The sequence below is a fragment of the Artibeus jamaicensis genome, unplaced genomic scaffold, assembly GCF_021234435.1.
Source record: "Artibeus jamaicensis isolate MK-2021 breed Jamaican fruit bat unplaced genomic scaffold, CSHL_Jam_final contig_467, whole genome shotgun sequence".
Taxonomy (NCBI): Eukaryota; Metazoa; Chordata; class Mammalia; order Chiroptera; family Phyllostomidae; genus Artibeus; species Artibeus jamaicensis.
Window position 1 is genome coordinate 4,058,285 of NW_026521845.1, and position 14,630 is coordinate 4,072,914.

A 14,630-nucleotide genomic window follows, 5' to 3' on the forward strand; every position below is an offset into this window, starting at 1 on the left:
ATATATCAACTAGACAGGCAAAGAAATAACAAAAGCTAATTAGTTATTACAAACTAAACAGTCACTAGGGAGTCAGAATTTATAGTGCACAGAAAAACATTTTAAGCAAAAAAAAAGGTAGATAGCTAAGTTAGACATCACAAGGGCCTTATAATAAATCTCCTATTTTCTCTACTCAATTTAGCGTATCCTTATGCCCTATACCAAATTCTGAGAAACTTTAATATACAATAAGATATTTCTAATTGTCTGATTAATGGCTCTCCTAGTTAAAATAATCTTTAACTAAATCTATAGGAACTTTTGTACTTTTACTGATTACCTTTGTATTAAATTTTTCTGCTTAAATGATCATGTTATACTGCAAATATTAATCACTACCTAAAATGAAAATATAAAAACCTGCTTGTACTTGCAATAAACGGAACAGAGCTTCACTGTCCTTTGAGGCGTGTTGTCTGTTACCCAGCGCCGACGCCTACCCTCACCTGTGGGACCCCTTGACCCGCTGCGGCCGGACCGCGGCACTTAGACATTTCACAGTAGAAAATATAACTTCCATGTACTAGAAGCTTTTGTAACAAATGGCCAGGGGTGGAAGGTAGGCGGAGTTTGAGCTAGCCAACAGGAGCTGATGGAAGGGAGGATGCTGAGCAGGTGGGTCACAGCGACAGGGAAATTAGAGAGACAAGAGAGAGGGTACCACTTATAAGGCTCCTCTTGAGAGGGAAGCATCAAAAAACAGCTACCGTTGTGTGTGGCACATAGCAGAATCCAACCACACAGGGCGGTCTCGCCCTGCTGGGTAAAGACTCTGAGGCCATGGATCCCAGCTTATTAGGAGAAACTTTTGGTGTGAAAGTACAAACTAGTGTACCAGTAACTGTGCCTGAGGTCATCCTAGTATTGGAGCAATGTTGGTTTTTTTTTTTTTTCTGATAGAGAAATAAGTGAGTGAGAGAATTAGGAGGAAAAATGATTATATCCAAGCAAATCTCAGAAATGAGTGGCAGATTCAAATTCTGTCTTCTCAAGTTTGGATGTTTATTCTCTAGGCCAGGCAGTGAATGTGGAAGTTCTTCCTGATGTTGGCATGTGTCAACTCTCTTATAGGCTGTAATCTTGTGCCAACATTCAAAACTAGGTATTTCTAAAAAAGTAAATACAATATTCCTGTTTAACACAAGTGAGATACACTCAAACCTGAAAAGAATGTTTAAATGAATATATAACTGGTCAGAGGAGTTTTATGAAAGGGTCAGGAGAAATACAAGAAACAACCCCCAAATGTAGAAATGACCTATAATAGATTGTAGATGCTTATCATTAATAGGTGTCTATACCTTTGTGAATATTTAATTTCAGAAAAGTGAGTCCCTATGAATAGTTTCAAATGACTTCATTACAAATAGAATCATGCTTCAGTAGTCGACATGACTTGTTAGACAGAGGAAGTCAACTGCAATGGCTTGTATGTCTGTTACAGAATTGTTAATCTACTTTGTGCAGGGAAGACTGCTGAAAGACGTGCTACCTCTGACCAGACACACTGCCATTTCTCTGACATCACTGTGCACCGATTCCTGCACCAGGGTTCTACTGACTAGCAACGTTGGTAAGTCATTACTCTCATGTAGTTGGCCAGGGGTGTCTTAACCTACAAGATATAACAAGGAATATAGGAAAATGGGTGATGTATGTTGATACGAAAGAATAAGAGGGTTATTCAAACATGAGAGAGTGTTGAGAGGGCTGTCGATAGCTTGCTGAGCAAATAGAACAATGAATGATGTGAAAAGTAAACCTATCTTCCTTTATTTTATTTTCTATTTTCTAGATTCAACTTGGTAATATTTATTACAGTTACTAATATTTAACTCTGTATATTTATTTTGTTTTAATGCTGATGCATATCTTTTCACATGCTTATGTTTTAATTCCCCAAGTCTTAGTTAATATTCATTGCTTTTTCTCCAGACCACCCTCTGCGCCTACGAAAAGAACCTATTTTCTTCTTAGCTCTCTCCTTACAGCAAGACATTCTCTTTCTTCCATCTTTAAGTTGGATATACAACTACCCTTACCTTACATATTGAGAAGAATGTGAAGTTTTCATTCTTAATCTTGAAAGGGTTGTATTGTGTTATTCTTCATTGTTGAAGGGAGTAGTGGCATGAACAGAGAGGAAAGAAATCACTGTTTTCAAAGGAGGACTTTATTTTATACTTAGCGTTATAACTGATATAATTGGTCTTAGTACTTTCATGTATACTATTCTTTTTTTGATGCTTCCTTTCTATTTCCTTTCTTCTGTTATTTGAATTAATTGTAAATTTCCCTCATTTCTTCTCTCCCATGCATTAATAGATTATGTGCCAGTGAATGTACATGAATCCAAAAATAGTTTTTAATTTTACTAGTGTTTACCTTTAAATTTTTCCTTAAAAATAACAGATTTTTTAGAATTTAGATGGAAATAGCATCTGTACAATTAAATGGAAAGCTTAGTCCACTTTGCCTTTCTCTTTTTTATGCATGCCCCCAACCTATTTGCTAATGTAATGTGAGGGCGACTTCTCTCTCGAGAGTCCCCCCGTGCCACAGACACGGATGAATGAATAAATATGGCCGAGACAAGATGAGATCTGTTTGGGGAAGAGGAGGAATGGGCTGTGGCCAGTTTCTCTGGAGAGAAAGAGGCCAGCAGCAGCCAGTTTCTCCGAGGAGAAAAAGGCCCCAAACACCTTTCTCCATAGCCTTTTATTGGGTTGTAGGACACAGGAATACAGAACAGCAGGGATCAAACAGTAGATAACATTTAGAAAAGAAATCTGAGGGCTTAGTCTGAGTCAGAGTCTGTCAGGAACAGAGTTTTAGGGTTTCCTGCTTAAACCCTTAACATATGAATGAAAGCACTCTTAGCAGAGCAGATTTCACAGGTTTATCAGCAAGTCTTTGTGGTGCCAGATTTTCCCCCAGGACATGCTCTAGCAAGGCAAGGAGCTGCACCTCTCCCCAACAGGTATTCAGGCTTAAGGGGATTAGAGCCAGGAAACACTTCTCCGAGAGAACACGGGGACTCGGGCTTTGTCAGAGCTGGGGGGCAAGAATCCATTAATCTTTGTTGCAGAGCCCCCCACCCCAGTCCTTCCATGAAGGCCTCCCATGTGATTGAGTCTGGCTTAGGTTGCCCCTCGTTGTGAGGGGTCTTACCCGTCATCGACTTCCAACCAAGCTTTGGGGGCAGGGAGAGGAACTGAGGCAGCATTTGCTACCAGAGACAGGCTTTGTCTCCTGTGGCTGGCATTCCAAAGGTCGTCTCTTGCCCTTAGCCACAAGGGGTCGAGATACAATTTCTAAAATTAGGCAGAGCAGTCTACTACAATGTAATCTGGAGGTTTATATTCAGACAGGGCTATTACATTAATATTTAAATTTTATATCTTCTCTTTTAGGAAGTTTTTTTTCATTTCAAAAGTTTTTTTATGAAAGTCACAACAAACCATTTTGTACCAACAATTATTTAAGTCTTCTGGAAATTACAGAAAATAATTGTTTGTATTTGCATTCAATAGTATCAGTAGATTTACAGCATTAATTTAAATTTACTTTGATTTTATCTGGTTTTATTGCCCACCACCAATCCTTTTCTGATATTCTTATTCTTGACATCTTACATTTATTTATCTGTCAGTCTCTGTAGTTTATATAACACAATTTCTGGTTGTAGCAGAATAGTCAAGAAATCTGAGATCAGGAAAATGTTGTTTCTTTGTAAAAACAGCTTCCACTTTTTTATACCAACTTTACCTGCTATGTTATGTCTTTTTAAAAAAAATACAAGATGGATTTTTTCAAAGAACCAACTTTTGGTTCATTGATTTTATCTATCAATTTCCTACTTTTGGTTCATTGATTTCTACTCTGATTTCATTATTTCTTTTCTTTTGCTTACTTTAAATTTAATTTGGTCTTCCTTTTCTAGTTTTCCAAAGTACAAGCTTAGATGATTTGTTTAAGATCTTTCTTCTTTAATATATATCCAATGCTATAATTTTTTCTGTAGGCACTGTCTTCACTGCTTCACAAAAATTGTATTTTCATTTTCACTTAGTTCAAAATATTTAAAATTTCTGTTGAGATTTCTTCTTCAACCTATTATTAATTTTATACATCGAGGGCATACATTTTGATTTCTATTCTTTGAAATTTGTTACTGGTTGACTTACGACCCAGAATGTGACCTATCTTGGTGAATGTTTCAGAAAGCTTGAAAACATGTGTTTTCTCCTCTAGTTGGATGAAGTAGTCTATAGATGTCAATTATATCCAGTTAATTGATGGAGTTGTTGAATTTTCTGTCCTTGCTGATTTTCTTCCTGCCAGATCTGTCCATTTCTGATGGAGGGGATTGAACTCTCCAACTATAAAAGTAGATTCATCTATTTCTACTTACAGTCTTTCAGTTTTTACCTCAGGCATTCTGATGGTCTGATTTTAGGCACATATATATTGAGGATTGTTATGTCTTCTTAGAGAACTGACCTCTGTAACATCAGTAAGGCCCCTCTTTATCCCTGATCATTTTCCTTGCTCTGAAATCTTCTGTTTGAAATTAATATACCTACTCCCGCCTTCTTTTGATTAGTGTTAGCATGTAAATCTTTATTACTTTACTTTTAGTCCATATATTTCTTTATATTTAAAATGGATTTCTTATAGACAACATACAGTTAAGTACTGCTTTTTAATTTTTTCTAACAGTCTCTGTCTTTTAATTGGTTTATCTGTACTCTAAAGAGATTATTGACATAACTGAATCAATATCTACCATATTTCTTCCTATTTTCTATTTGTTGACCAGGGTTTTTTTTGTTTCTATTTTTGTCTTTCACCCATTTTCTGCCTTTTGTGGTTTTAAGTGAGTATTTGATGTGATTCTATTTTCTCTCTATCCTTAGCATATTAATTATACATTTTTAAAAAAGAAAATTAATGGCTTCCCCAGTGTTTGCTATGAATACATACATCAGATTCATGTCTACTTTCAAAAAACACTGTACCACTTTACAGGTAGTTAAATACCTTGTAATAAAAAAGTATTCCTAATTTCTCCTTCCCATCCCATATATCACTACTTTGATTCATTTCAGGTATTCATAAATCATAATAATCAAAAACCTTATAGCTGTTATTAATTTAAATAAACTATTATTTATTTTTGTTTTGTCTTTACTCATTTCTTCTCTTATGTTCTTCATTTATGTAAATCTGGCTTTCTCATCTGGCATTTTCTTTCTCAAGAACTTTGAAAAATATTATTTGCAAGGTAGGTGTTCTTGCAACTAATTATCTTGATTACAATTTAATAGAGTCTTTATTTCTCCTTCACTTTTGAAGGGTAATTTCTATAGATACAGAATTCTAGGTTGGTGTGGCTATTTTTTGCCCAACACTTTAAATATTTCACTCCATTCTCTTCTTGCATGCACGGTTTCTTAGAATATGTCAGACGTAATTCTTATCTTTGCTTTTATTTAAGTAACGTTCCCCCCCAGCAGCTTCTTCCAAGACTTTATCTTTGACTTTGCAGTTGGAATATGATATGCCTAGGTGTAGTCATTGTTGCTTTTTAAAGTCTAGTTGTCATAACTATCATGTCAGTTGTAGGACGATTATCTCTATAACAGTATGGGCTCCATTTGGTCATGGTGTATTCATTTCCATGTCATCTTCCCTGATGTCTTGAAGAACTTTGACTTTGAGTGTATAAGGCAACCTCATTCAGAGTTATTTAGCCAGAGACAAAAAAGGATCACTACATATAAAAGTTGACAGGACATTTCTTCTTTCATCTCTGGTTTCTCAGATTCCACATTGATTACCCTTATAAATGCCCGAATCACAATATTTTGGCGGTCTGGGCAGTATTCACTTAGAAAACAGAATGCCCAACATAAAGTTACAATGTTTACATTTTATACAGAAGGACACGTTATCCTTTGCAGTATTGGTTCCTTCCTGGATCCACCTCATGATGAAAAGGTAAGAACTTTCATTGTAGTTTAATTAGTGACTCTGCACACATTTATTGAGCATTTCTCTGTGCTAGACATCACAACAAAAGAGAGAGACACAGGACAAGACCTCCTAGTCTCTAGTCACATGTCATACACATGTCACATATTCATGACTGAAGTCATATACACCATCGCTAAAGCTGTATGATAGGCCACAGTGGTCTCCTGGTGAGAAGGGAGATGAGTGAGTGAGTGTCCCAGCCCCTGGTCACCACACCTACTTCACGTTTTGACATATCTGTGCAAATCAATGTTGAAACCCAGAACTTCAAAAAGTGCATAGATGGTCTAGTCTTCCACAGTCAGATTTTGTATCTTCTGTACCTTCACAGAAAAGGACTGGATAACCTTTTCTTGCAAGCCTACCCTTGTGTTCAGCTATTATTATTATCAAGAGACTTTCTCACATCTAGTCTCAATCCTTCTTATAATTTAAACATACATATTCTATTTTTACTGTTAATATGATGTAAATGTCAACACCTTATTTTATAACCATTAAATATGCACTTCTTGTGTATATGTGGAGATACAAATATGTACATATGTTATAAAAATTCACTCAACTCTAATTAAAACACACAACAAGGAAGCACTGTTTTTGCATAGGTTTATTTTCCTTTAAGCTAATATTTCAAATCCAAAAGCTAAACTTTAGCTTAAATAATAATGTTTTATTTTTGAATTATAGGTATACACATATGGCGACATAGATTAGGATTGTATTCCTTGCAGAGCATTTTAGAATGGTTATTGTTTTAAATATTATTTCATTTTATCTGTGGAGGACTTTGTTGTTGTTTCCAAGAATCCATGGTAGTCTTTATGAAGTTCAGGTATTTAGCTTTCATGGGATTATCTTCAGTTTGCAGAGAAGAAATTGGAGAGTGGCTTCCTCAGGATGACATGGGCAGTTACCAATGAATCAGGGTTAGAGCCAGGGCTCTTGGCCTCTAACCTGATGCTCTTTCCATGTATACTCTTAGCTCATACTGGTATTGAATGGAAAAGAATAAGCTTCAGCTTACGAAGCAACAGCATTTCATTCATTAACAGCAACAGATATCCTATAATCAAGGTGTGCTAGGAGCCTAACAAAACAATCATAGTCCCAAAGCATGCATAGGCAGAAGATTACTTAATTGTTTTCTCGTGCTTGAGATGATTATCAATATTCTGTTATTCATGTTAACAGGAAAATATGATTTTTGCTAAAGGATTTCCTACAAATGGACCAAGACCCTTCAAAATTCAGACAAAATATTTGAAACAAAGTTATATGCTAATATTGAATTAGAAGGATAGTGCAATTGATCTTAAAGCATTTCCACCAATTTAAAAGGAGAGAATCTATTTTAGTAACTTATTATTTTCCCCCATTCAACCTCATTTCAATCTTCTCTGTGTGTGAACAATGTGATTTTCCAGTTTTTACATGGCTGCCTGTTTATGAATATACAACAGAATCTGGTTATAAGATGCCTCATTGTTACCAAGACTAGTTCCTGCCGCACACTAAACCACACTCAGTTCTAAATTAGAACTATAATGGAAACTTAGTACGTAAGTCTGTAAATCAGAGGTTAGTCTGGTTCTCCCGCACCAGCACTGTGACAAAGATGCTCCATGGGGCACAGACAGTCTAAGAGAGAGAAGAGTCAAAGCCCGTCCACAGAGAGAAGGCCACACATGTGTTGTATAAACATGCATACAAGTAAGTCTTAGAGCAGTGTCTTTCCAATTATGAGCTATAATCCACTAGGGGGGTTATAAAATCAATTTAATGAGTGGCAAGCAGTAGTAGTTTCATAAACACAGAAAAGAATAAAGTGGAATTAAATGCAATAGAATAGGATAGACAGCGTCAGTGTGCATCATACATAATAAAGTTAAGCATCCTTTTGTGAAAGACACTGAAACTCATTTCAGATGCATATACAGGTATGCATTTCCTGTGTCTTGAAGTAAAACCTATTTCTTACTATAGATGTGGCTTATATTAGAGAAACACTGGCCTTAAAAAATCCCCATCAAGGCAGGGAAGGGGCCCTTGGATGGCCAGATGTTCTTAAACAGCTTGCAGGCAATAAGGAGGAGGAGAACATAGATGTCACCCTGGATCTCTAAGGAGAACCACAGGGAATTAAATCAAAAGGCCAAGTAATTCCAGAGGAATTGTGCCCAACCTTTCTTAACATTTCAATGAACTGGAGCCTCATAGGAGACCCCTGCAGTGCCAGAATTCTACACAAATACTCCTAAGTAGAGGGCCCAGGAAGAAGTAAGGTCTTAGTCTGTGTCCATCAATGATAGAAGGAACATACTTTCTGAAAACGTGACTGCAGAACAAGCACCACGGTTGACACTCAAGTTCACACACTTTAGAAATATCTTTGGTGGCCCATTTGGGAGCTCTCAACTTGAGCTCTATCCTGAAGGAATGTACCAATCAAGCATCATGATGTTTTTGAAAGAGAATGTGCTGGGCCCATTTCTTTTGTTAATTCCTTGTGGTATGTAGTTATTACATATAACTCATCACCCAGGACCTCCCTAAGAAAAGGAGAAAAAGAACAAAATAGGCAGGGCTATATCTGGATAAAATTTGAAATTAGTAAAACCTTTTTTTTGCCAATCTCTTCTTTAGTCTCCACCTTTCAACTTTGCTTCCGCCAGCTCCTGATTATACCCACTCTGGGTTCCCCCACAACCTTTATCCTAAGACTATTCTATTCTTTCATCTGGTCATCCAGTAATTTTCAGCTAAATGACTTGCTAATCTCCAATTAAATAAACTGCTAAAGGCATAAGGTACTTTTTCTTCCAGGTAACTATGTAGATTAACACATATCTAAAAATAGAACTTTGGGACCCTGACTTGTGTGGCTCAGTTGGTTGGTGTGTCATCTCATAACCAGTAGATTGTGGGTTCGATTCCAGTCAGGGCACATAACTAGGTTGCAGGTTTGATCCCTGGTTCTGGCACATACAATCTCTGGTCTGGGCATGTGAGGAAGGCAACCAATCGATGTTTCTCTCTGCCCCTTCCTGTCTCTCTAAAAGCAATGAAAAAATGTCCTCAGGTGAGGATAAAAAATAATAATTATAAAATAAAAGTAGAGTTTTGGGTACCTTAAAGCAAGAGAGAGCTATTTGGTGTGGGGGCATCATCACCTTCCACTTATCCCCATAACATTCACTCATAAGGTGGGCTCTTTAATGATTAATAGTTTTGATTAAGATTGAATTTTGACCAGCATATGCTTATTCCATAATATATGATTTTTGCCATCTAGAAATTCAAGCAGCTGCTTACCTGGCGTGCTCACTCTTTAGAAATTATTCAGGTAATCTACGTAGAAGACAGACAAGTGGTGCTCACTGCCTCCATCGATGGCTCCGTAAGGTAGGAACTTCCACAGTGTGCATTCAGGGTTTTGAGTCTGAGAGGAAAAGTGATTGAGCTACAGTGTAAGTACATACCCTAAATGCAGTCTTGACTAATTGACTGAAATAAAGGGAGCACAAAACAGCTTGGAGAAGATGGCCACTGACCTGGAATTCTTTTCCATGTCCAAGGAAGTGAGATGCCATGCTCATCTATGTTAGAAAGTAGCCTAAATGCATTCAATAAGTGTTTTTGCAGACTTGCTTCAAAAGATTCAGCATGATGGATAGCTCAGAGTGATAAGTCCAAGCCCAGGGAAGCTAATGACAGTATCAGCCATCATTAAAAAGTCATAGGAAAGGAAAACTAATATTGAGAAAAGTGGAAATGAGCTAATTGTTTCGATGATGATGTGATGGATTTTGCAAAGCCTACTCTTTTTTTTCCGTGGCTGCTACACCCTTCTGATTCAGAAGGGTTAGCACAGTGCTGCAATGGAGCAAACGAGGGTGATTTACACTAGGACTGTGGTCAATAACGTTCTCTGGAGAGCATCCCTTCAGGGTCAGTTTTCTCTTCATTAGGTGTAATTTACAGATAACATTAATTATAGGTGTACACATAGTGATTTGACATTTGTCTATGCTGTGAAATGGTAGTTAATATCAGGTCTAGAAGACATCTATCACCATGAACTTTTTCCTTGTCATGAGGACTTTGAAGACCTAGGCTCTTAGCAACTTTCACATATGCAATATAGGACTTCTGGCCAAGATACACATGTAGGTAGACACACTGTGCCTCTTTACACAACCAAAAGAAGGATAACAACAATTTAAAAACAAAAAATAACCAGAACTGCCAGAAAAAGTAAAAAAGCCTCAAAGGAAAGAACAGATCAAAGCTCCAAAAAATACGAATAAATGACAAAAAGATAGCCAACCGATCAGATGCACAGTTCAAAACACTGGTAATCAGGATGCTCACAAAAATGGTTGAGTATGGGTGCAAAATAGAGGAATAAGTGAAGGTTATGAAAAGTGAAATAAAGGAAAATGTACAAGGATTTAACATTAAAATGTATAAGTGAAGGGAAGGAAACCAGGACTCAAATCAAGAATTTGAAGAAGAAGGAAGAAATAAACATTCAACTGGAACAGAATGAAGGAACAAGAATTCAAAAAAATAAGAACAGGCTTAGGAAGCTCCTAGACAACTTTAAACATTCCAACATCCCAATCATAGGGGTGCCAGAAGGAGAGTAGGGAGAGTAAGAAATTGAAAACTTATTTGAAAAAATAATGAAAAAGATCTTCCAAAGGAAATAGACTTACTTCTAGGAAGTTCAAGAAGCTCAAAAAGTCCCAAAGAAGTTGGACCCAAGGAAGCACACACCATAATTACATTACCCATGGTTTAAAGATAAGGAGAGAATCTTAAAAGCTGAAAGAGAAAAGGTGACAGTTACCTACAAAGGAGTTCCCATGAGAGTGTCAGCTGATTTCTCAAAAGAAATCTTGCAGGCAAGAAGGAGCTGGAGAGAAGTATTCAAGGTCATGAAAGGCAAGGACCTACATCCAAGATGACTCTATTCAGCAAAGCTATCATTTAGAATAGCAAGGCAGATAAAGTGCTTCACAGATAAAGTCAAGTTGAGGAAGTTCATCATTACCAAGCCCTTATTATATGAAATGTTAAAGGGACTTATCTAAGAAAAAGAACATTAAAATATGAACAGCAAAATGACAACAAATTTGCAACTATCAATAAATGAACCTAAAAAAACCCAACAAAATCAAAAACAAACTAAGCAAACAACTAGAATAGGAACAGAATCACAGAAATGGAGATCACATGGAGGAAGAGGAGGGCAGAATAGGAGAAAAGGTACAGGGAATAAGTAGCATAAGTGGTAGGCACAAAATAGACAGGGGGAGGTTAAAAATAGTATGGGAAATGTAGAAACCAAAGAACTTATATGTACAGTCCATAAACATGAACTAAGGAGTGGGGGAATGCAGGTGGAAGGGGATGTGCAGGGCAAATGGGAATAAAGTGGGGAAAATGAGACAACTGTAATAGCATAATGAATAAAATATATTTAATAAATAAAAAATGAGAAGTTAAAAAACAAACATGCAATATAATATTATTAACTATAGTCACCATGATGCACAAAGCCTACATATTCTTAATTGCCTAGATAATGCTAAATATACATACACAAAATGCTAAAAACACAAATATAGAAATATGAATTCAAAACAAATGTCATGACATTTATTGAGACAAATTGGTATATATTAAAATGTCTTAAAATTATGGTAATGAATTATCCTCTTATGGGACTATAATTAGGTAATATCAAAAGAGGTAGAGAGGCTTCAAAGTATACTTGAGAGTTTAAGATAAATGAAAGAATTTGCAACTATTACCACTATTTCCCTTGACTCGAAGTCAAGGGAAAGTAAATAGGACGACACCAGTCTACACAATACAATATACACATGATGTATTATAGAATTGTACACCTAAAACCTATATAATTTTATTAACCAGTGTCACCCCAATTTATTCAATAAAAATAAAATTTAAAATAAAAGCTTCTGTACAACAAAGAAAACTACCAAGAAGACAAAAAGGTAATTAGCTGAGTGGGTCAGATATTGAACTATAATGTTGTACACCTGAATTTTATATAATGCTGTTAAAAAATAAAGAATTTAACAAATAATGTGTGTGGAATGGACTTCAGCACAGCCAAGGTGGGAGAGCAGAGGCCAGTTAGATATCTGTGGTGAGGAGCTTGGTTTGAGCTAGGGTAGAGGCAGCAGCACCAGAGATAAATATTTAGGATTGGAGAACTATCTGGAATGTAAAATCTTGATGTGAACTTTTAACTGAAAGAGAAGGTAAGCAATGGATGTCAAGAATGATTCCTGGCATATACACCTAGCCATTCATTGAGAGAGGAGTCACTGAAAGAGGAAAATGTTTAGAATGTGAAAGGATGAAGGAGATGTTTTAGAAATGTTGAGTTCAAGGTCAGTCTGTGGAGCCAGGTCCTATTTGGGGGCAAATAGAGCTGCTTCCTCTGTAGGAATGAGGGAAAATTAAGAACATGACATTACATTATTAGAGATGTTTTTTACAATTCTGTCCAGCTGATTTTCAGCTGCCTGTGATCAGAAGTATTCATTGGACCCTGGCTGGTGTGGCCTAGTAGACTGAGTGCCAGCCTGTGAACCAAAGGGTTGCCAGTTCAATTCCCAGTCAGGGCACATGCCTGGGCTGTGGGCCTGGTCCCCAGTAGGGGGTGCTCAAGACGCAACCACGCACTGATATTTCTCTCCCTTTCTTTCACCCACCCTTCCCCTCTGTCTACAAATAAATAAATAAATAAGATCTTTAAAAAAAAAAAAGAAGTGTTCATTGCGGATTGTAATACACACCCATGCACACATATACATCACATGTGTGCACACATCTGTTGTTACAAGCAGCCCCTGCTCAAACCAGTTATCCTTTTACATGGAGAGACTACTTTTAGGATTCCTGCAAGTGAAGATCTTCCAAGATAGTTGTAAAAATCAAGCTCTATTAGGAGCTACCTCAGAATACATTCCCCTTCAGAACCAAGCCACGCCCTTTTGCTAACTCGAGCTGCCACTTTCTGAAGGAGTAAGCAGTTCTAACACTTCGGATTTGTTTGTCAAAAAAATTACAATTTTATAATGGGAAAAGGCATAATAAGGTCTAGCTCTGGGACACGGGGGAAGAGGAACTGAGGTTCCATAGCTGAGGTCCAGGATGTCAGGCTGAGTGAGTGGTAGGACCCATCCCCTGGGAGAGTCCTACATGGAAGAGCAAATGCCACCAAACAAGGAGACCAAAAGTTACTTCCATCCTTGCCCACACGGCATAAATTTAGAGACATCTTAAGTCAGTCCCTCATCTCTCTGAATCCTGTGTTAGAAGGGCTGGTGCATTTCACCTTGGTAATGGCTCTGGTAGGACCTTGACATTTATTCAGTGTTGGGGAATGTGAATGTTTAAGGGGTGTATGGCAGTCATGTCACCTTCACAGAACAGTCAATGTGAGGAGTCCTGACTGGGTACCTCTCCCCACCTCTTCTGCAGTGCCTTCTGCTTGAACCTGGGCTACTGCTAGCACTTGGTAGGATCTCCTGTTAGTTCATGTAGCTCATTCTTTTCTTGGGTCATTGCCAAGAGCAGATAGTGATTTTTCCTGTCATTTGCTGCTCTGAGGTTGAATTCAACATAAAAGGAAGGTCTTCCGAATGCTATTTGACCTTTCCATTAGACATAGCACACCTGCTCCTGCTAAGGACATCCTGTATACTTTAAAGTGGTGGTTTCAACCTTTTTCATCCTATGGCACACATAAACTAATTTCTGCATCCTGCAGCACACCAGAAAAACATGTTTGCCAACCTGACAAAAAGTAGGTACAATTTTGATTTATTTACACCAGGCAGCTATTGTTGCTTTAGCTGTTATTTACTTATTCATTTTGACAATCCAAGGGAAAAGAGATCAGTGCCCCTGACTAAATAATCAGACTGTGCATGTTTTAAAAATTCTTGCAGCACAGCCATTGAAAATCACTGCTTTAAACCATGTGGACTATTGAGAGGGACCTTATGGAGTGAACTGACGGTGAAATAGTGTTGCAGACCCTGTCCAGCAGTCTGCCTGTTGTGGTTGATGATGAGAATGAATGCACAGGCGACAACAACCCTGTGTGAAAAAAGGGAACAGGCACGACTACTCTCTCAAGGGGAGAGTGCCTATGGTGCCTCGGCCACTCCCTCAAGAGGGGAGCGCCTCAACCCTTGCCTAGACAGGCTTTTATTGTTTTCCTGGGGTCTTACATCATAGAAAGATTTATTATCTATCACACAGAACATTATTGTCTACATCCTAGGTACAATCAAGGAAATAGAAATAGCACGCAGAGGGGGGTGGCAATGAGCTGTTTAGCTCTGTCCTTGGGAGAGCTCACACAGGTTTTGGGAGTTACCTTGAGGATAAACAATATGCATTTGCTGTTTTAGACCAGGGTGAGGGAGTTTTAGCAAGAGCAAGCCATAACAGTCTGTAAGTGTTTTCTAGGCCTGATTCCCATGGGAAAACTCGGT

At 37.5% G+C, this 14,630-nt stretch overlaps 1 protein-coding gene and 1 long non-coding RNA gene across 2 annotated transcripts in view; one reads left to right on the top strand and one right to left on the bottom strand.

Annotated features, from left to right (window-relative positions):
* WDR64 (WD repeat domain 64) overlaps window positions 1-14,630 on the top strand; it is a 67,303-nt gene that overhangs the window by 46,639 nt on the left and 6,034 nt on the right. Inside the window, exons 21-23 of the mRNA XM_037152595.2 lie at window positions 1,510-1,615; window positions 5,987-6,045; window positions 9,377-9,486. Of these exons, the coding sequence (XP_037008490.2) occupies window positions 1,510-1,615; window positions 5,987-6,045; window positions 9,377-9,486 (275 nt within the window). The remainder of the gene's footprint in view (window positions 1-1,509; window positions 1,616-5,986; window positions 6,046-9,376; window positions 9,487-14,630) is intronic.
* LOC119054641 (uncharacterized) overlaps window positions 6,781-14,630 on the bottom strand; it is a 29,366-nt gene continuing 21,516 nt past the window's right edge. The window contains exons 3-4 of the long non-coding RNA XR_008392057.1: window positions 9,397-9,523; window positions 6,781-7,072 (exon numbers count right to left, since the gene is read on the bottom strand). This is a non-coding gene — a long non-coding RNA (uncharacterized LOC119054641). The remainder of the gene's footprint in view (window positions 7,073-9,396; window positions 9,524-14,630) is intronic.